Raw genomic sequence first — 23,140 nt, 5'->3', positions numbered from 1 at the left:
AACGAACTCATCTTCACTCCACATGCGCTGCCAACTTACGAGTGTGTGCTGAAGAGGAATGTGGAAAAATTCATAATAAGCCATTCACCTTCCAAAAAGTGTGCCTTCTGAAGCCCCTACCTTAGCTAGCAAGCCCGCTTTCTCATTCCCCGAAATCGAGCGATGAGAGGGAACCCATGCTGAAGTAATCTTGAATAATTTTTCGACCAAAACACTCAATGAATGTCTTATTCTTGTTAGGAAATAATATGAACGTTTATCAATTTTCATTGAGCGGATTGCCTCTATTGAGCTGAGACTGTATGAAAAAATAAAACAATGGTCGATGAGCAGTGTTTCAATGATCCCTAAAGCATAGTATATCGCAACGGTTTCCTTTTACGAGTGAATTTTCAATTTTTGTCACAAACGTGTGAAGCGTTGACTGTGGATTTGCCTGATTGGTAGGTAAACTGGTATATAAATAATGGGCATTTAGACATAAATACAGACTTTATGTGTTCATATAGGGGGTCTTCGTAGCCACTTGGTTACGCGTTCGCTTACCAAGCGATCGATCGTGAGTTCAAACTCAGGGCCCTCAATTGACCATCTTTGTGTTGTTATAGAATAACTACGTCCACGCAACCATCATCACAATGGAAATCGATCCACGGTCGAAATGAGATCGATTCATCCATACAATGCTCTGCTCTGCAAGACACATCGGGCTGCTGTTCTATAAATAGCTCAACAATGATCAATATCAACTGTCTTCGCTGTCCGGTCTGCTGAACAATGGAAGAACAGAAAGAATACCCTTACGCCTAAATGGCTACTACTGTGTGATTTACCATAATGTAATGGAACAGAATACTTAACGCCTAAAATGGCTACTACTAACTACTGTGTAATTTACAATTTATAGAAACATAAACATATGTACATGTACACGATTAAAACCCGGCTCTGTTACAGCTAAAATGCTAATGAGCCTAATAAATAAATGAGATAAAAAAAATGTGTTCATATAATCTTTTTTCCATAGTAATGGAACAGTGACAGTTCCAAAAGTAGTGATAATAAACTAATTGGTCTGAATGATTTTGGGAGTGATTTATCTCGTTTCCCAGCTTTTGGAATGGAAACTACTCTAACAAGTCTCCATATCAAGGAATGTGCTCTAGCATCAGACTTGCCTCAAAAATCTCGAATAAAAAACAATGGTTTGCTGGAATTCACTTGGATTTGTTGTATTTAAAAACATGTATAACGGCAGACATCACATTAAAAGTTGTTAAAAATAGAAGCTAATTTTATGAGATAATGAAAAACAAAAACATATAGCGTTCTGTTTTTTTCCTTTGTATTATTTTATCAGATACAAATTAATTCTGAATGAGTTGCTTCTCAGTTGTTTGTGTCTACCATTTTTGCTTCTAGCAAAGCCAGCTCAAGATACATATGTGAATTGTTTCATGTTGGATAGCTCAAGAATGAACGTGTTTTATATGAAGAGAAATAAGTGATCATCTTTTTATATGGTACCATATTTTTTATCGACTATGGTGTAACTTCTACGTTTTCTTTTTCGGCTTCTCATCTCATTCTGAAATCTGCACCTTTTGGACATTAAAATTCATCTTCATACGACTATGTTGTATGTGTGTGTGACTTCTTCGCGACAGTTTCATTCTATTTTATGTGCTCATCGAATAATTGCTAATTTCGATTTTTTTTCGCAGCAATAATGGGTTTTGTCATTTATTTCAATCTTTAATGTTTTTCATACGGTTGTATATTGCGTAGATTAATGCGGTTTTTCTTAATTGTTTGTGACGAATACAGAAAGACACATATCACTGAATGTTTTAATCAGCAACTATATCAATTTCTCATTTTCCCGACGAGTTCTAAAGTGGAATCGAGGAGATTATTTTGGGTGCAATAGGTGTCTTGTGTATTCGGCATTTATGAATTGATTCTTAGAAACAATAATTTTGTATTGTCGTATGCGACCGCGAGCTCAATTACATTTAAAACTAGCTTATAGTTTTATGTGTTTACGTTGACGACACAACGTTTTACTGTCCTCACAACTGACTGAATCTATTTCAAATCAGATTTTATCACTTTTCAATATATTATCCAGCGGAAATAATAACCTCATTCAATTCCATACACCAAACTTCCAATCCGTTACGATAACTAGCAACATTTTAAATTTCCCCTATTATAAGACTTTCTATTGTAACTTCAGCGTTCGTTTACGTTTAATACGAAGATCAATAGTGAAATAGTCAAAAATAAAACAAACAAATGTGGGTTATTATAGAAAGTGTGTTAGGTGTTTTGTCACCGTGCATAAATATAAATAATTGGGTTTCCCAGTATTGTTGTATCAGTTCGAAAAAAAGGATTTTGGAGACAAACGATTTTATCTAGTACGTTCTTTATATAATGATTCAACAAGACAGTGAGCAATCCCAACACACTTTCTCTCACAGTCGATACCTATTTCGATTCCAAGCGATAAATACTTAACTTCCAAATATTTTCATGTTACTTCTCTGTACATTTGCAAGCTCGTTCACACGCATGTCATCGGATTTTGTCTTACAAAATATGTATGTATAAATGACTATTCCGTAAATAATTAATATAAGTGATAATTAACCGTTAACAATAAGGGGTTCTCCCTTTTGTTTTCCACTTCTATTTTTTTTCCAATAATTGTTTCAACTGTTTTGCAACCACACTAACCGCACTGGAGATGATTATTCGTTCTATTCAATATAAGTATTATTGTGTCGCTCGTGTACCGGTGTAACTTAATCCTTACTCATTGAGGTATCCATTGGACTAGCCGGCTGCACGAAGGACGAATTTCCACTGCAAGAAATGTTACTGCTCGTGTTGTGTATTGAGGACGAAGAGATGCTGCTGTTGAATGAGGCATTTATATTGTTTCCACCCGCTCCAGCCGCCGAAGCTCCAGTGCTGCTCGAAATCATTGAAAACGAAGCGCCGCTACCACCAGGAGCGCTTGGTGCCCCAATGCTACTGTGATGATGATGGTGAAGCACATTCGGAGCAGAGGTATTTAGTCCTAGTGGAATCGCTGGTTTAATGAATCGCTCACTTGTGCGACGAGAGACCAACTGGCCACAAGCGTGGCATCGAGAGAGTCCTCCTGGACTGATGGGTCGAATACTTCCACTGCTCCCTCCGAAAGCGGATACATTCTCATTGAATAGACGTTCTTCTTCGAATTCCAATGACGACTCTGATTCGGATAAGTGACGAGAGAGCGCCTCGCGACGTTCTACTTCTTGCTGAAGTTTCCGTTGCAGACGTTTATTCTCATCGCGGATGCACTTTTCCTCTTGAGCGAACTGCTGAGATTTTTCTTTACTCTCCTTTTCAGCAGCAGCTAAATTTCCGCGTAGTTGATCAACCTCAGAACGAAGGTTCTGGATATGCGCAGTCAACTGTGAGGCAGTATCATTGCCATTTTCATTGCGATGGTTGATTTCTCTAATAAAAAGAAGGTATAGTATGTATTAGAATGAGAAATATACTAATATGAATAAGATACTTACTTAGGACTTGTCGGGTCCGATACCGGTTGATCGAGTTTAATCTGAAGTGACCGTTTTTCAGCTTCAAGTTTATCCATACGTTTCCATAATTTGTTAACGAGCGCTTCCTGTTCCTGTTCGAGTGTGTTTTCCAATTCCACCATTTCACGACGTAACTGTTCCAGATGGCTTTGCTTGGCAGACGTTTCGGCTTCAAGTTTTTCAATCTTCCTCATCAATTTATTTACCAAGCATTCTTGTTCCTGTTCCAGTGTCAGTTCGAGCTTGCACTTTTCCTGACGCAGCTGATCCAATTTGCGCGACAGATCGTTTGTCAAGCATTCTTCCTCGCGCTCGTAGTGATGGGCTAACGTTTCCTTCTCTTTCTTCAAAGCCTGAATTTTCTTCAACAAAGTATTTGAAATGTACTCCTCCTCTTGTTCGGCCTTTGCTTGCTGGAATGATATTTGCATATACATAATATGATTAGGTTGCTGATCGGATGCTATAATAGTTAACCAATGATAGTCAGTCACTAGATTTTTACTAGGGAGTACCACATTTACATCCATTCTCTTCTCGAGATGTGGCGATAGGAGGTGTAGTCTCATTTTCATAGCATCAAATAAATCAAGCAAAGGGTTGTTTCAAAAACTCGAAAATTGGACAGCTTGTGAAGATACTAGATGTTAGACAACTGCATTTAGCATCCTATGAAAACAACAAGTTTATCAGCATTCATACTCGTTTTGGGCGAGTGTCGCTGGTTGAGTTCTCCCAAACTATCCAAACCAAACCAAACCAAGTAAAAACAGCACTATGGATCAGCACAAATATCGGACCCTGATTCTGGCGAGAATCTCTCTACGGTTGCACCAAAACCTCCGATAACGGATGGACCTTCAAAAAGAAAACTATTTCCCCCGAAAGTTCACCGTAAGAAAGCTTAGGTTAGGCCCAATGAGGCACATATGAGGTGGATCAGTAGGCACAGTATATTTGGATTGGTAAACAAAATATGGTGTCGTCATTATTTGCATTCAATACAATGTTTAAATTACGTACGGTTTCATGATGTCATGAGCCAATTTGCTCATGAAATTTTGAAACTGATTGCTTTTTAATAGATGATAATTGCATTCTGGCTTATTTCCATCATTTAAAAAGTAAAAAGGTCCAGAGAACAGTCGTATTCTTAGTCCTCAGGAATAGTAGAATTTTCAATGAAATGTTGCTTGATTGCCAACTATTTTCTTGAATTACATACACCGAAACTGTGAGCTTTAAAAATATTGTCATATTATCGCGAAAATGATGAAAATTTCTTTGTTCCTTTGATGGTGAGAGAATGAAAAACCACACAAAAATATCATTTCCATTCATCTTCTCCGACATTATTCCACAAATATCCATTGCACACTACCACATTATACCATTAACATTCAGCGGGAATTGCAAAAAAAATATCTGTTTTTATTGAAAAGAAACTGAAACTAGCCTTTTTTGCATAGATGTGGGAGGCAATTGAATGTAAACACAAATATGAACGTCACAAATCGAGAAGTAACTATGCCAGCGCGTGCCATCACGCACACTACGCTAGCAATCTCTACCATCTGCTAGACCTATACTTCTTGTTCATGGGGTTAGGCCCAAAAGATTGACTAACTTGAATAGTAATAGTACAGAAACAAAATCAGCTAGTTCCTGACTGTAGTAAGGATTTTATGATATTACTCGAAAAAAAAAACAAACTAAAACAAACTGCCTCTCGATCTTCATGTAGGAAATTCGATCGCGGAGGAGGATTGATTACTTTTTTCGACATTGTGCATTTCATATATAACATATACAAGACCTTAGAAGCGGCATTTTTGCCTTTCTTCTAACTTCGTATCGTATTTTAAGTCGTATTTTACGGTGAAGGTGGAAGGAAGCCACAAATGGCTACCGCAATGGCGATCACTTTTTTCATCTCCCTCCCTCACCCTTCGCCCGAAAATCAATAATTTTGCGGAACAGTGTGAAGAAAATGATCGTTTTCGCACACTTCACATCAAGTAATATCAACCAAACTCTAATATATTATTTTTACGTTCAATAAGTATATAATGCAAGTTTTAGCAACTTTAACATTTGTTATGAAAATTGTATTGCAGAGCTCGGAACACTGCTACGGCTGCCTCTGCTGTTAAAAATAGTAAACGGAAAAGTATTACATTCAATCAAAATGCCTCGGCCTCCAGACTCGATCAACGAAGGAAATTATTAAGGAATTATCAACATCGAGTTACTGTGCGGAAGAACTGGTAAATTCCAAAAGAACCCCAATTCGTGTGTGTTATAAATTTGCTCATGTTATGCTAGCGTATAATCGGAATTTCACTTCATATGCAAATACACCTTCAATTGTTCATGCAATTGTTCATCGGAACACATCGTTCATACATTTTACTTTAGTATTGGATTGTTATTTTTTTAAAATGTATTCTAAGACTCGTATCAGTGAAGCGCTACACAGTCTGATAAGTGAATTAATCTATTTACGTACAAAAATAAAAAGAAACGAAACAAATTGCTCTTCTCTCACAAAAACCAATAACCCCATTTTTACACTCGGACACGAAATATATTATATGCATGTTTTATTGTAGAGAGGTTTTCCAGGCCACACTATCAGGTGGCCAAGGTGTCATGGTGTAGTTGGCGCCATTAACGACCAAGCCGTAAACATAATTTTTTTGACGAAAATCTAGGTGTAATTTAGATTATTGATACTAAAAAAACCCCAATGTTCAAGATATATTAATTTTTCCATCTTCCATTTTCCGGAAATGACTGTCCGAAAAATCCTTTTTTACGGGACTGATGCGTGCGTGCAAAAACAATCGCGTAATTTCAAGCAATCGCGTAAACAAACAATCTAGTGTATTCTTGGCTGCAGAATTTAACGTTTTTTAATCAAAAATGCCAGAAGAGGGTTAACTTTCTCCATTCGATTTGCGTTACATGGTAGGAAGCTCATCCGGAAAATCTCATAACCCATTATAAAACAAACAGTTTGTCTGTTGTAGAGTATGGGTTTTCTGCTTTCTGTTTTCTGTTTTTTTCTATAATAAATATATTCATACTAGCTGACCCGGCAAACTTCGTCCCGCCCAAAATTCGTTTTTTTTGTTATCAATACCTTCAAACATTCGCGGTTTTCTTACTAAGCGCAAATTCATGAGTGCAATCGCAGAACTGTTCATTGATTGATCTTCTAATCGACCCCATTGAATTTACCTTTTACTAAAAAAATCCTAGTACTTCTACCAAAACTTATCATTATAATATCAGATTATTTTCAGACACAATTCTCGTTCAAGATTTTTCAACCACTTGTAAATAACATGTTTCTCCGTTACATGGAATAAATGTTCGATACAGAAAATATGATAGAATAAAGACAGACCCCTCCCCTCTTCTCCCCTTAGAGAGTATCTAACCACCATAGAATCATTTATTGCACCCTAAAACCTCCACATGCCAAATTTGGTTTCGTTTGCTTGATTAATTCTCGAGTAATGAAGAAATTTGTGTTTCATTTGTATGGCAGCCCCCTCTTAGAAAGGGGAGGTGGAGTGTCTAACCATCATAGAAACATTTATTGTACCCTAAAACCTACAGATGCCTAATTTGGTTGCATTTGCTTGATTAATTCTCGTGTAATGTAGAAATTTGTGTTTCATTTGTATGGCAGCCCCCCCTTAGAGAGGGGGGTGGAGTATCTAACCACCGTAAAAAAATTTATTGCACCCTAAAACCTTCACATGTCAAATTTGATTTCGTTTGTTTGATTAATTCTCGAGTAATGCAGAAACTGTGTTTCATTTGTATGGCAGGTCCCCCTTAGAGAGGGGGGTGGAGTGTCTAACCACCATAGAAACATTTATTACACCGTAAAACCTCCAGATGCCTAATTTGGTTTCATTTGCTTGATTAATTCTCGAGTAATGCAGAAATTTGTGTTTCATTTGAATGGCAGCCACCCCTTTGAGAGGGGAGAGGGGTCTCAAACTATCATGAAAACATTCCCCGGCCCCGAAAACCCCTACATACCAATTTTCATGTCGATCGGTTCAGTAGTTTCCGAGTCCATAAGAATCAGACAGACAGAAATTCATTTTTATATATATATAGATAGATTTTCGGTGAATTTATTCACCTGAAGTAGAACTGTATCCAACTTTAGTGATTTCTCACCAGTGAGAAATTCACAAGCTGAAGTTGGACCTTCGTCCAACCTCTACTCCCAATATGTGCATGTCCATAGAATAAATCTCGTGGAAAACAATGTCTGTCAGTGTGGAAACGATTACGATGACATCGATCATGCAGTTAGGCAATGTATGAATATTGACGCCGTCAGAGCGCATCTTTTGAATATCCAAGAAGACAACACTATGTTTCTATCAGAGAAACGAGAAGTTGTTGCGATTCTAAATAAACGAATTGGAAAAAAATCCTATCCTTAACCCTCCTGTACTCGCGTGCAAAATCATAACACGTATACTCGCGCACGGTGTCACAGACCGAAAGTTGAACTCCTCTGTAATGTTGCCATTGTGTATTTTTCAGGCTTTATTGGCATTTATTTGAAGAACAGGGTTTGATTGAATGAAAAAACTCCAAAAAATATGTTCTTTTCATCTTTATTATGTTTGAATAGTCATCTAATTCAGCATCCTCAAAACAGAGTAATTTTTGATACTCCAACACAAATAACGAAATTCGAACTTTTCACTGTTCTTTATTAAAAGTAAGCAGCTGAATATAATTCATGGAAGTATAAAGAGCTATGAAACAACATAAAAACGTATTAATCGATTGTGGTTTCATTGGAGTAAGAATCAGAACATAGCATAACTGCATACTCGAAACAAACATATTTTTTACATTTCATGCAGTTGTTGCGTATTTTTCGGGTATTTTATCAAAGAGAAGAATGTATAACGTCCTTCTAGATAATTACTAGATGATAAAGGTTCTGGAATATAAAGTTTGCATATTTCTAATATTCTTTGTCTCTGTATTCTTGGTAAACTAAGAAGTAATGCCTTTTTTTAGATGGGGCATAAAAAGATGATATAAAAGCATTTCTAGGAACATCCTTTTCTTTTTCTTGTTTTCTTCTCGATATTGTCCATTATGAAAAAATATCCCCGAAACTGTAACTGTTGAAAATTACCATAAGCCACCAATTAGTTTATAGTTTACTGTTTACAATTCTTTCACAAGTGTGTATATGTATGACCATTAAATTTAGCGAATAACTATACGAAAGTAAAACATTTATATTTTGCTTTTAAACGTATGAAACTAACAACGAATATATCGACGAATAGTTAATATATAATATGTTAATATAATGAGAATAGTCCGATAATGATCTTATGCATTATATTCAATAAATATTCCACGCCACTAACATTAATTTATACATTTCATTGAACAATATTCTAAAATAGGAATAAAGGTTCTTGTCCAAATAAGTTACACCTATACTCGCGTCGGTGTGTCAGACCGAAAGTGTTAAAAAAGTGGTACACGTTCCTTTTGTACCAACACATGCGATACGCTAAACGATGACGAACGACGAATAACGAAGCTAGAGAGAATCGCAAAGTCGTAGTGTTGATATTTTCTGAGAAATGAGCGATTTATTGATTTCTCGGTCTGACAGACCAATGCGCGAGTATAGGAGTGTCAAACCGTCGCATCTATACGAAGTGTTCACGAATACGGAATATGGAGAAGGTTAAATATATCATTCCCCTATAAATAATTGTCAGATATATGAATGAAATTACTGTTTATACTTACAATGATAACCGAAGCTTGTCTTAGGGCACGGTTCTCCTCCTGTATGACTTTGACACGAATCTTATATGTTTCCAGTTCCACTTTCAACACCCTGAAAAAAAAACCAGATTTATTAGAACAAACTGGTTCGCAATGGCTTACAAAACACGATAGTTACTTATTTTGCTGTGTTAAACTTTCGATGCGCTTCTGTAACTGCTCTCGAGATACCGGACTTGGAGGAAGCATAACTCCTCCGTCCAACGAACTTTCCGATTCACATGGGCTGTCCATTACTAGAAATAGAATATGAAATAAAATTAAATGTCATTGCAATTGGAATACGTAAGGATTTGTTGTAGTTCGGTATAGTCCCATTCGCAGTGCTTGAATTTTCGAATTCGGGTTTAACTCTTTTATGGCGGTTTTACATTATGGAGATCTATAGCTATAGATGGATTTATTCATCCGAAAATAGATGTAAACGGGTGAGAATATATATGATACACTTCTTCGAGGTACATATGTATAGAATGTATAGAATAAATTCAGGCATATGTTAAGGCTGATGAATTTCTCACTGGTGAGAAATCACTTAAGTTGGATGCAGTTCTACTTCAGGTGAAAAAATTCACCGAAAATATGAATATTATATATAATTATTATTATATAAGATCGCGCTAGTGTAAACGGTTGATGCGATTTCTATAAATCTCAACATATTTCTTCACACGAATATACCACTAGTCTAAACCCACCCTTAGGGGTAATGGCAACCAACGATTTTATTTTTTTCTTCTCTTTAACAATAAATTATCACTTCTAGCCTAATGTGGCAACTAGTTCTGATATCTAGGAACATGCCTGATTTTTTGAGGCACGAAAAAAATTTGGAGGCGTTTTCAACAACAACAACTACCAATTTAGAATAGTAAAAGCAAATTTCCCGAAAAGTAACTGAGAAACAGTCAATTTGTTGAAGTTTCAATATACATGAACTGTCTAGGACCTGCTGAGTCTGATCATAAGTTTTATTAGTCGTTTTTGTTGAAACTAACATGAAAAATTCAAAAATAAAAAGTCATTTTTACCATCAAGTGTTTACCGCTAGACGGGCAGATGGCAACTATATTGCCACCAACATTTTACGCTAGTCCTTTTAAGGGCAGGTGGCAACTACACTGAGTTTCATGACTATACAACCACTCTATTTTTCTGAGTTTCCAGAGATATGTAAGAATTCGGTTGAATTGAAGTATATAGTGAGAATACAATAACTATCTTCATTTAGAGGACTGGCCATTTGAACTTTATTGTTGTTGAAAAAACTCTCACTCCTTTACAAAATAAATGTTAATTTCACATGAACTATAATAAGTTTCTAGGTTATCTTTAGTTCTCAATCAGTTCAAATAACCTATTCGGGGCGGTTTCGACCAAGCTATGTCATGTTGTAGTGTATATCTCCTTAAGAGCAGAGGATACTGCTCGTTTAAGCTCTTCAAATCTCTTATACTGCTTGTAGGCTGCAGTAGCCTATAGTAGCTACGATAACTTATCAAAAGTTCTTGACAGGGTTTTGATTAGGTAAACAAGCTGACCAGTCCAGAATCTGAAGCTTCTATTCATTAAATCATGCCATTACCTTCCGGATTTTATGAATTGAAGCCAAATTTCCCAATCATTACATTGTTTTTATGCAAAAACAGCAGTAAATGATTTTAAAGTACTTCGTTGCACTTCTGAAAGTTCGTTCGTGTTAATGGTAAGCTCTCTAAACCAGGCCTTTTTGAGAAAATACACCCCAAACCATAAAAAAAACCATCTCCACAGCTGTGGGTCCAAAAACTAATGTGAAAGCAAATCCCATGGGTTTTACAACTTCAGGAACTTCTCTGATAAAAAGAAATTCAACTTGAATAGAATTTCTTCATAGTGGAAGGACTACTTACGGAACGTGTCATGTAATTTTTGAACTCGTTACTTTGCAGGCGGTAGTGATAATAATTGGGTAATTTGGCTTCAATTCATAAAAACCGGAGAATCATGGCATGGTTTAATGAATAGGAACTTCTGATTCTGGACTGGTCAGCTTGTTTACCAAATCAAAACCCTGTCAAGAACTTATGAGGAGTTATCGTACGAATAGTTGATGCAGCCTACCTGCAGTATAAGTGATTTGAAGAGCTAAAACGAGCAGTATCCTCTGTGTAGATCGAGATACACATATCAACATGCAAGTTGATAGAAACCACCCCGAATTGGTTATTTGAACTGATTGAGAACTAAATATGACAGTGGCATTGTTATATCGCAAGCGAGTAGACATTGTTTTTTTCTCCCGCTGCGAATAATCGTTGTTTACGTTTATATTGTTTATCGTTGTATTTCATTGTACGTGTAAACCTCACGGGGCACCATGCAGGCCGTGGAAGTGATTTTACCGTCGTTATTTGTGTCCGTATTGTCCATTTATTCGTCGCGAATATCGTTTGTACCGGTGGCATTGTGAATAATGGTTTACGTCGGTTGTGTATCTAGCGCCGGTGCGGTTACAGCGCCGCACACAAGTTTTTGGACGTTTCGTTTGTGTTAACTTAAATTTAATTTAATCAACAAAAAATTGTATTATTTTTTAATTGTGTAAAATAAACAATTTTATTGCTCTTTGTGATCATAGAAGCCGTACCGGTCGTCGGGTAGGGGTCAGGCTTCCCCCGTAGTGCGCGCTAACGAAAACATCTAGTGGTGTCTGCCAGAGTTTGAGTAGCCGTTGGGCCGCCGCCATGGCGGGAGACCCCGGCCCCGCACGCACGGTGTGGGGCCATAAAGGCGGTGGAAACCACCGCAATATTGGACGCAGTTATTCGGGGGCAACACTACCAAGATATATGGATCCGACGTGAACACGGTGAGCTTATCATATTGCGTATTACTGGTGTAGGCGATGACGGTAAAGATAAAGACCTCCCCCCCGCTCCCTTTCTCATTCGCAAGTCTGTTGAGAACTGTGTTGGCGAAATAGAGGGTGCTTTCCCTGAGAGCAATGGTGCGGCTTATGCTCTTAAAGTTAGAAATAAAAAAAAGCGGAGGCTCTGTTACAATTGACACAACTTTCAGATGGAACAAATGTTAAGGTCACCTACCATAAACACTTTAACAGTACCAAGTGTGTGGTCAGCTGCGCACAGACAACAAATATGTCGGAGGAGGACATTGTGGACTACCTCAAAGATCAAAAAGTGACAGCGGCTAGAAGACTCAAGCGGCGGACCGGTCCAGACACGGTAGAAAACACCCCTGCGTTAATCCTGACAGTAAATGGCACATGTACACCTGAATTTATTTATTTCGGATATCTTCGAGTCAGAACAAGGCCGTATTACCCGTCGCCCATGCAGTGCTTCCAATGCTGGGCGTTCGGTCACACAAAAACAAGATGCAGACAAAACACGCCAACCTGTGGAAATTGTTCCGTTAACCATGTGATCCCGACTGGAAGTCCCAAATGTTAGCAGCCTTCGTTCTGCAGCCGATGCAAATCTGCAGACCACAACCTTGCCTCCCGTTCCTGTCCGGAATACCGAAAGGAGAATACAATCCAAAAGATTAAAGTAGACCGGGACGTCGACTATAAAATGGCAAGATTGATCTTTGGGGCAAAAAATGGTCGGCCAGTAAGCTGCCTAAGCTGTCAGAGATGACAGAGCTCCTGACCACACACCAAACAAGGAAGCCCCGGATCGAAGGCTAAATGACCTGGTAAAAAATAGGCGAAAAAGACCTTACCATCGCGAACATGGCCGCGTCGATAGAGTTACAACGCATCGAGGCGTTGAATAACACGCAAATGATCAAGTCTCTGGTGGATAAAATCGACCAGATGGCCAACACACTAGCGGCCATGGAGCAACGACTAGCCCAGAAAGATAAAATCATAAATCTTCAACAGAAAGAAATATCTAAAGCCAGGTTATCATTGCCACAAACAAAAAGTGTTGAAACATCCGGGGTAACACAAGTAACATAAATACTCCTACATCCTCCCGACCGGTCAAACCCACTTTATCTCCAAAAACACCGAAGGAAAAAACAAATTTATCACCACAAAATTCCAGCATTTCCTCCGACTCCGACATAGAATCCAACGAACTAGACGACACGCTTACGAAAACACCCTCTCCGTCTACACCAGTACTACATACCGTCCAGCCCGGAAATCGAACCACTACAAATGCAACGCCCTCGAATAAAAGAAAACCAGAATCTCCACTTATCCAACCACCGAAGGACATCCGTCAGAGATCGCTGACAGTAGGCAAGCAAACGGCATTGCCTCCAGATACCCCTCGACCCAATCAGCGATTAGACTCTCCATACCCGCTGCCGACCAATGGAAAGGATCGTCAGCCCAAATATTGTCTCTTCCAAATCCAACCTCACTTGTCGCCAGCCACCACTCCACCAATCAGCTCTCCGGTAGGGATAGTCGGGGCACCGTAGATGCGGACGCTACAGCCCCACCGGAATCGACGGACAACCTCCGGCATCCCTCGCGGCGAACTGTTGCTGACCGAAGCAGTAGCGCCCCAGGTATGCAGGGCCCCAGCAGTGCGGACGTTACACCCCCACCGGAACTGCTGGACAACCTCTGCAGCCTGCGGACGAAGAAACAAACAAACGTCGATGAAGAACGGAACCCAGTGATATTCCCTGGTAGTCGAGGCCCCGTCAGTGCGAACGCTATACCCCCACCGGTACTGGCGGACTACCCCCGGCACCAGGGATATGCAGCATTCAACGATCCAGCTTTCGGGACGCATAAGGGTGGCAACTCCTGTTCCCCGACGAACTATGTAGGAATTGTACCTAAACTTGGGACGCACAAGGGTGGCAGCACCTGTTCCCCGAAGGACCACGTGGGACCAGTGACAGAAATCGGGACGCACAAGGGCGGTAACGTCTGTTCCCCAAAGGACTGCGTGGGAACTGCATCAGATTTCGGGACGCACAAGAGTGGAAACACTCGTTCCCCGATCGATCTCACTGGAGTTCCTTGTACCGACATTTTTCGACTCCCGCTACCCTGTACTGTCATCACCGAAGTATTCACCACCAAGCCACAAAGTAGCACAGAGGATTGCAGTGACGCCGAACCGTTTTTTCCCGCCGTCGGGTCAAGTGAGCGAACGCTGGTTGAGACTTCTACTCCCAGTTGCCGCGTACCGCTGTCTCGTTCGACAACACCGCCCATCGGAGGCACTGCGATCCTTCAAGCTGCTGACCCAGCACCATCCACAGTTGACGTCCCAATCCGCCGAAGATCCGCTCGCCTCGCCGTCAGGGCTAAGTCGGTCGCCACAACAATTCTACTGGAAGCCCATGCCAGTCGAAACACAGTGCAATGCCGATATCTACGATGTATGGAAACGTAGTCGAGGAGATTTCACGCAAGCTATGGCCGGGAGTTCCAACTCCCCAACGAACCCTCCCACGTTTCCTGGACTGCCTCCAAGTGGCAATGCTGCCCAACCTGTTATCGTTGGTGGAGTTCGAGGGGGAATCGTCGCATCCAGTACCACTACACCTCCGATTCCCCACCACACTGTTCACCAGCAGCAAAGTCTGGCCACCAACACATTCACCTCCAATGGAACATCAATGGGCTGTATAAAAACTTAGGAGAACTGGAGATCCTTGACCGAGAGCTGTGCTGTGCTGAGCTGTGTGTGTCTATCATCGCACTCCAAGAGGTAAATCGAATTTCTCCAACAAACATCCAAAAAATCCTTGGGGGTAAGTTTCACTGGCACACCAAGCGGGGATCCGTCCTGCAACACTCCGTTGCACTGGGCGTCCTAAGAAATATTCCCCATCTGCGGAAACAAATTTCCACTGAGCTACCAATAATAGCAGTCCGAATCCGATCACCATTATATGCATATACCTGCCGTGTGGCACAATCCCGGAACTACGAGGGAAGCTGCTTGAGGCATTAGAGAGCTTGGAGGACTCCATAGTCATTCTGGGGGACTTCAACGCTCATCACAGCAATTGGGGAATGCAAACACCAGACGTAAGGGGGAATATCATTGCCGACCTCCTGGAGGAGCAGGAGCTCTCGGTATTAAACGACGGCACGGATACTTTCCGTAGAGGCACCAACAACACAGCCATTGATGTTTCAGCAGCCAGTCTTAATTTGGTGGATAGGCTAGGGTGGAACAAAGCCGACGACCTTCATGGCAGCGACCACCACCCGATAACCATTAGCTTCAACGGCCCGCCGCCGCTAACGACTCGAAAACCCAGATGGATCTTCGAATGGGCTGACTGGGCAGCTTACCAAACAACCTCCGACTTCCTGCTAACTAGGGACAACCCTACCACCATCGCCACTTTCAACAAAATCATTATGGAGGCAGCCGAAGCCTCAATTCCAAAAACGAAGACCACTCCGGGCAAAAAAGCGTTGCATTGGTGGTCCGAGGGCATCAAAGGGGAAGTCAGGAAGCGGAGAAAGTTCCTCCGTGCGGCCAAACGACTACCACTCGGAGACCCTATGAAGGAAGCTGCCATGAACAAATATCGAGCGCAAACATCAGGGTACGTCGATTAATCCGGAAGGCGAAACTAGACAGTTGGACTCGTTTTCTTGAGTCCATCAACGAGAACCAGTCCTCGGCGGATCTTTGGCGCAGAGTTAACGCGCTGAATGGAAAGAGCGACCCGGTAGATACTTCGGACACGCTCGGAGAATATTTTGCGCGACTGTCCTCCATCTCCGAATATGACCCCGATTTTATCCGTCGTCAGGGAGCGGGAATCACTTCGGTCAGCAACTTCATAGTCCCTATGAGTCGTCCTGATAATCCTCTCAACCGGAATTTCACCATCGAGGAACTTTCCGTCGCCCTACGTTCCGCGAAAGATGAGTCAACCGGCCCTGATGGTATCGGCTATAAGATGCTGAAACAACTGTCCCTGCTCGGACAGTCCGTCCTTCTCAGCATCTTTAACGACCTGTGGAGTACACACGAATATCCCGAGGGTTGGAGACACAGCCTAGTAATACCCATACCTAAGGTCGGCCAAAGCAGCAACAACGTCAAAGGCTACCGTCCAATTTCCCTAACCTCCTGTGTATCCAAGATCCTGGAAAGAATGACGAACAGAAGCCTGGTTACCTTTCTGTCTGAAAACAGGAAATTGGACTATCGGCAGTTCGCCTTCCGGCCAGGTATGGGCACCAACATCTACATCGCGACCCTCGGAGACTTGATAGCCGAAGCCAACAGGAACCGTCAGCACATGGAGATGGTAGTACTGGACCTGGAAAAGGCGTACAACAGAACATGGATCCCGTTAGTGCTGAAAACTCTGGCAGACTGGGGTGTTGACGGTAAACTACTTCAATTCATCAAGAACTTCGCCACACGCCGAACCTTTGAGGTCAAAATTGGGAACACCAGCTACCGAGTTTTCCACGAGGAGACAGTAGTACCTCAAGGTTCCGTTCTACCCGTCACCCTCTTTCTCGTCGCCATGAATAACCTGTTTCAGGTCCTGCCTAGGGGTGTCTTCGTGTTCGTCTACGCGGACGACATTCTTCTGATAGCAGTGGGTGATACCCACAGGATTCCACGCATCAGGATACAGGCAGCTACTAACGCCATCGGCCGGTGGGCAGCCGAGAGAGGATTCAAACTTCCAGCGCAGAAGAGCGGCCATATGGTGATATGCAGCCACAGACATCAGGGTCCCACTTCCAGGATCCATCTATACAAAGAATACATTCCTCGTCGAAAAATATTAAAGATCCTCGGAGTGCTGGTCGACCACAAACTTAGCTTCCTCCGCCATTTCGAGGAAGTTAAGAAGAGCTGCGCCACCCGGTTGAACCTTCTGAAAACCATTTCCAAACCGCACCGGAGCAACAACAGGAAGATCCGGTTACGGGTGGCCAAAGCTATCATCAGCAGCCGTCTCATCTATGGCCTCGAGCTGACGTGTTTGGCCGGAGACAAGCTCCCAAAAACTCTGGCACCGATTTATAATAAGGCACTACGGACTGTCTCCGGCCTCTTGCCAACAACACCAGCTGCCTCTGTCTGCGCTGAAATTGGGGAACCCCCTTTCGATCTAATCATCGACATGGCTATCGTGTCTAGGACTGCCAGTTTTTTGCCGAAAACCAGCGGTAGGGGGGACCCACCTGACCGCCCTTAGCAACACCATCCTGCAGCGGGTGGTGCATTCCAACCTTCCCCCGGTGGCAAAACAATCCTGGTTTGGGGCAAACGATTGGAGGTTCCCAACGACTTTCGTGGAGAACGGTATCAGGGACAACTTCCGAGCCGGGGTGAGCTCAGTCGGTCTGCCAGAACATTTCAAGGCCATCATAGCAGAAAAATACCGCCTCCACGAAATCAGGTATACGGACGGCTCAAAGGGACCATCAGGAGTTGGATTTGGGGTAAGCGACGGTAATAAGACTGATTTCCAGCAAAAAAGTGGCGGACATCTGTCAGGTTTTCTCGGCAGAGGTGGCCGGCATTTTAGAGGCAACCACAACCCCGTCCTCTAAGCCGCTGCTAGTCGTCTCCGATTCTGCAAGTGCCATTGATGCCATCGGTGCGGCTAGGTTCAAACACCCATGGGTACAGGCCGTCAGGAAGTACCTATTGGCCGACACTCATGTGGGTTCCCGGACACAGCGGCATCGCAGGGAATGAAGCGGCCGATGGATTTGCCGGTATCGATCACACCAGACCGTTTTTTACTCGAGAGGTGCCGCTTGACGACACGAAGTTGTGGATCACCAATTGTTTCCGCTCCTTTTGGTCAGAAAGGTGGCTGGCAGAGAGAGGGCTGTTCCTAAGAAAGGTAAAGGGTTCGATTGCAGGGTTCGAGGACGTAAAAAGGATGCGAGAACAACGTATCCTGTCTAGACTGAGGACCGGTCATTGCTCGGTGTCGCACGGCTTCAAAGGAGGACCTTTCCGACTACTCTGCGATCACTGCCAAATCCACAACTCTGTCGAACATTTCCTGTGTGGTTGTCCAAAATACGACGATCTGCGAAATCTTTATGGTATCAGCGGGAGCGTGCGAGATATCTTAAGCGACGAACCAGCGAAAGTAGCAGCGCTTTTCTGCTACTTAAAAGATGCCGAACTATTCTTCAGAGTCTAACGCGTGAACAATGGATCAGCCACGAAGATCCTTGTTCCTTCCCCTCTACGATGAAGGGGAATAAGAACTTCTCGGCATCAACGGTACGGCTTCCTCTCCACTGGCCTGGAGCCATGGTCCGAGGACATCCTTACCATCTGGTCCAGCAAGCAAGCAGCAATTGGAGAAAAACTAGTCCAGTCTACGTAGTCATTTTACGTTAATGTTTTATGTACATTTTATGTAAGTTGTTGTACCTTGCGGCAATATTTACTGCCGTCACTACAGAGGCGAACCAGCCCAGGAGGCTAAAAGCCTCTCAAATAAAGAATAAAAAAAAACTAAATATGACCTACGAATTAGAAACTCATTGTAATTCATGTGAAATTGACGTTAATTTTGTAAAGGAATGAGAGACAATATCCGCGTTACTAGCAGAGCAGATGATTTGGCTGGATCTGCTGAAAGTCGAGCCTCGCCAGTTAGAGGGCGCTCGTTCCATAAAACCGTGCAGCACAATGTTAAATAGCAAACAGGAAAGTGCATCACCTTACCGAGGCCATCTGCGAGACGAAAATTAATCGGATAGTCCACCTTAAGCCTAAGTAGCCTTAACCACTCTGGTCAGTTTCCCGTTTTGGTCCATGATTCTCCATAGCTCTTTTCGTGTAATTGAATCCTGTATGGCTTTAAAGCCAATGAATAGATAGTTGCGTAGGGACTCACGGCCAGGTTAAGATTTGGTCAGTAGTAGACCGACCTCCAATGAAGCCAACCTGATAAATTCCCACGACTTAGTTCGTTAGTGACGATAGTCGACAGAAGATAATTCGCGAAAACACTTTGTAGGTGACATTCTGGAGGACGATGAATCTTTCGTCTTTCCACTCGTCCAGTAGCTGTTTTGTTTCCTAAATGCGGACAATCGGTCGATCCTGAAAATTGATCAACATTTCCGGGTCTATTTAATTGACGCAACCCTTCAGATACTTCAGGATAAAGCAATATTGAGCTACAGTTTACTGAACTTATCGAGGATCAGTGTTAGGGTAAATATTTGGTCTGTTTCAGTTGTTGTTCCTCCCAAAAACCACGTCAATAAAGATTCCATAAGCGATCAGAAACCTTGGGTTGTCCGCAAAGTCTAATATTATATAGGCGAAAGGGAAATGGTTAAAGTTACCATTTTTAAATATATTTGTCCTATTCTCCACAGCTGCTTTACTAGAAAATACCATACATTTAATATTTTTTTGACATTTTAGAAGAAATAATTTGGAAACTGATTCTTTGCGGAAACAACAGATGTTTTTGCAAACAGTAAAGTGTGCAGAAAAAAAAATTTCCCCCGTCGCATCCATTACTGCACAGCCATCAAATCCTGCGTGTATAACAGGTTTATTCTTCGTACCATCAATGAAATTTGTGTTGAGCTAAACACCAACCACCCCCTCCCGACGAACAGACAAACGTGCCGAATAAAATTATTAATGCCAGCGGCCATGTTATCAACTCGACTCACATTTTTTCTCTTGCTTTAACCAAGTAATAACTGAGCCGAAAGTAATACAACGAATAGGCTGTTACACTAACGAAAAAAAAGTTATCCTTTATTAACAGTTTTTTTCGGTTCTCAAATTCACATAACGCTTTGAGTTGGTATTATGAAACGATTTCTAAAATAAAATGAATATCTAGAACACAGCACTGAAGTTACTTTTTATAAAATAATATCAATGTTCCCATGAAATAAATTGAATGTAGTATCATGTAAATTGATACATTATAAAATACGTATTTACAAACATCGAACTGACCAGTTATTCAGCGAAACGCCTCTAATTTAGCGAAGCTGAACATCAAAATGTCTAGAGAAATTCTACATTTTTTTACAATTAATCAGTTCAATCCGGGATAAGTCTAGGGGGAAACAGATGTAATTATTCTGCAGTGGGAAGAGCAGGGCAAATTACTTACTTTCTTTTCTTTACTAGCGCTCCTTTTTCCAAGAGAAGTAGACTGCCGTTTTTTTTTGCACTACCGTTCTTCGAGATAGGAACTATATTTCTCAACCCTTCTTCTTGATAATTCAAGCAACAATCACTTCTATGGCGTTAACCAGCTTTCCCAGAAGGAAGTGTGCCAAATACAGATAGGCTTACCCACAGGCGGAGTGGAATCCACCACAATTTTCAACTATTTCTTCAGGGTAACGCGAGCCACCTTATGTACTTTGCAAATGTGAAAACTACGATGATACGATGGGATACGTCTGCCACTGCTAGAAGTGCAAATTGCATGAAAAGATGGTGATGAACTAGGCGTTACGGGTAGTGAGATATATATAGAGGCATGGCAAATATTTATACATTTGTGTTGTTCGGTAAGACTTAGCACATGACGTCACAGTTTTGTTGGTAGGATCCAAAGTACATAGAATAGAAGGTAAGGGATATTTCCTGTGTATACACACGGAGAGCGAATGTATTACACACACAACGAAGTTAGTAATAAAAAATCCTCAATTTGTTCGAAGTTCTGAAGTTTTTTCAATATTTATCGATTTTAAAAGTTCTAAACATCATAAAAAGTGGCAAAATCGCCGGTCGAGTCGACGGTAAACACGATAGTGTACTTGTTTTTCACTGCAAGTAACGGTTTATGTGAATTTCTATCGACTTCATACTGAATAGTTTTTGTTTACTTCAGCAAAATGTTGAAATACCACGTTCCGCGATGCCGGAACAGAATAATTTCGAATGAGATAAACTAATCGGAGATGTTTTCAGTTATCCCATGCATTCGCTCCTTGGATCGGGAACGAGAACGACACTGCTTCGATATAACCTCTCCACACATTTGTTTATCGGTTTTGCATTATTTCTATAGTACAGGTGCGATAATTTTACTGTTTTCAATTTTAAAATAATTAAGTATACCACTATTCCATTATTTCGAAACATATTTCGAGACAGTTCTTGTGTTATAATTTAAAAAATTAAAAAATGTTTGAATTTATATGGATTCGATCTATGGTTAATGACTATTTTTTGCTTTTTTTCCTACCACTACTTGAACAAAGCAGGGAGTAGACTACCTTCTTATTCTACGCACTTTGGGCAATCCTAGATACGATGGCCAAGTCGACGATTAGGTCGAAAGGGGGTTTTCTATTGGCGATCTAACGCAAAACGTAAACGATCGGTGAGACATCTGGATTTTGTTTTTGAACTAAGAAAATGATGCTAATCAAGGAGCTGGAATTGACAGGTGGTTCGTTTACGACAGTATGAGTATAAGGCATGGATGATGCGAGAGGGGATGAAAAATGACAGCGGCTTTTTTTGTTTATAAACAAAGTAGATCAAATCTTTATGCTACATAGCGGTCCCCACCAACATATACCTACGCTGGGCTGGTTTCAATCGAACTAGCTGTTGTGTCTCACAACCCGAACGATCAGGCGAGTCTTCAGCTAAAGCAATACGGCACAAGCCCACCGGTTATTAAGAGCCACCTCTTTTATATACCCACTAGCAAAGCTCCCACAATCGCTGAGTTTCCAATCCCAGCAGCAACGGCAACAACCCTCACGTCCCGTAGAACAGCAATGCAGACAATAACTTGCAGCAGTCACCGAAACACTACAATGATGCCAACAGCGTAAACAAAACCAACATTTATGCGCAGCAAACACATAGCGGCATGCACTCCTCATTGCATGCCATTTGTTATCCTCTTTCTCGGAAAACTCTAGCCGTTCGTTTGGCCGCTGTCAATTCGAACTCAAGTAATGGCTGAACAGCAGTTCTGACATAACGTTCCACCTTATTATACCGCCTTGATGCAAATGTAACTTAAAACTCAAAAACAAATCACGTATATTTTACTTCCGGGCTTTCCAAGGTAGTTCTCACATGCACGAATCGTGCATTTTTCTACTTGTGTTTGATTGTGCTCTCGAATTTCCTTCTTTAATTCAACCATTGTCAACATTTTTATAGTTTTCACTACTGAAAGAGGTAAATAAATAACATGTTATATATAAAATTGCACAGAATTAAATTTCTTCCAAACTCATCGCAATCAAATAATCTTTTATGATTATAACATTGTAATTTATAGAAAGAACTACAAACCTTCCATAAGCTCACATGGCAAAATTTAAAACCATCATCACTTTCACCGCAGTGCCGCCTAGGTGTAGATTTGTACGTTAGATCGCCAATAGCGAATTCGTTTTTAAAACTGAGTCAGTGCCAAACTGACTCTGTAATAAAAAAACGTTTTCAGTTTCACGAATGCGGTGGTTTGTTGGTGTGCGTTATATAGTCTGATTTGTTTATATTTACGACGGCAAATGTACAGTGTCGACGTCTGGTGGTGATATTAGTGCTTGGGAGGTAAATTGTTCTCCATCAGATCAGAAGGGCCAAGTGCAGTGTAAACATATAAAAGTTTGAATGGAAATTTTTACTTAATATTGTTTGATTACCTAACACATGTAGTTCTGACACTCACTTAACCATTTGTCGATGCATTTCCTGTTTGTTCCACAAATA

At 41.2% G+C, this 23,140-nt stretch overlaps 1 protein-coding gene across 2 annotated transcripts; it reads right to left on the bottom strand.

Moving 5' to 3' along the window:
* Window positions 1-1,933: 1,933 nt before the first annotated feature.
* Window positions 1,934-20,900, bottom strand: LOC129764767 (coiled-coil domain-containing protein 6). 2 transcript variants are annotated; one of them, XM_055764236.1, is made up of 5 exons: window positions 20,556-20,900; window positions 9,583-9,700; window positions 9,426-9,516; window positions 3,582-4,015; window positions 1,934-3,516 (listed from the first exon to the last, which is right to left on the bottom strand). In XM_055764236.1, exons 2-5 carry the CDS (start codon window positions 9,696-9,698, stop codon window positions 2,811-2,813), a joined length of 1,347 nt encoding a protein of 448 aa, XP_055620211.1. In that variant the 5' UTR covers window positions 9,699-9,700; window positions 20,556-20,900; the 3' UTR covers window positions 1,934-2,810. The 2 variants fall into 2 exon arrangements, with proteins under 2 accessions (XP_055620211.1, XP_055620212.1); XM_055764237.1 differs by having other exon boundaries at window positions 20,741-20,897.
* Window positions 20,901-23,140: the final 2,240 nt, after the last annotated feature.

Source organism: Toxorhynchites rutilus, chromosome 2 (assembly GCF_029784135.1).
Source record: "Toxorhynchites rutilus septentrionalis strain SRP chromosome 2, ASM2978413v1, whole genome shotgun sequence".
Taxonomy (NCBI): Eukaryota; Metazoa; Arthropoda; class Insecta; order Diptera; family Culicidae; genus Toxorhynchites; species Toxorhynchites rutilus.
Note: the sequence above shows the minus strand (reverse complement) of the source record. Positions and strands in the feature narration are given on the sequence as shown.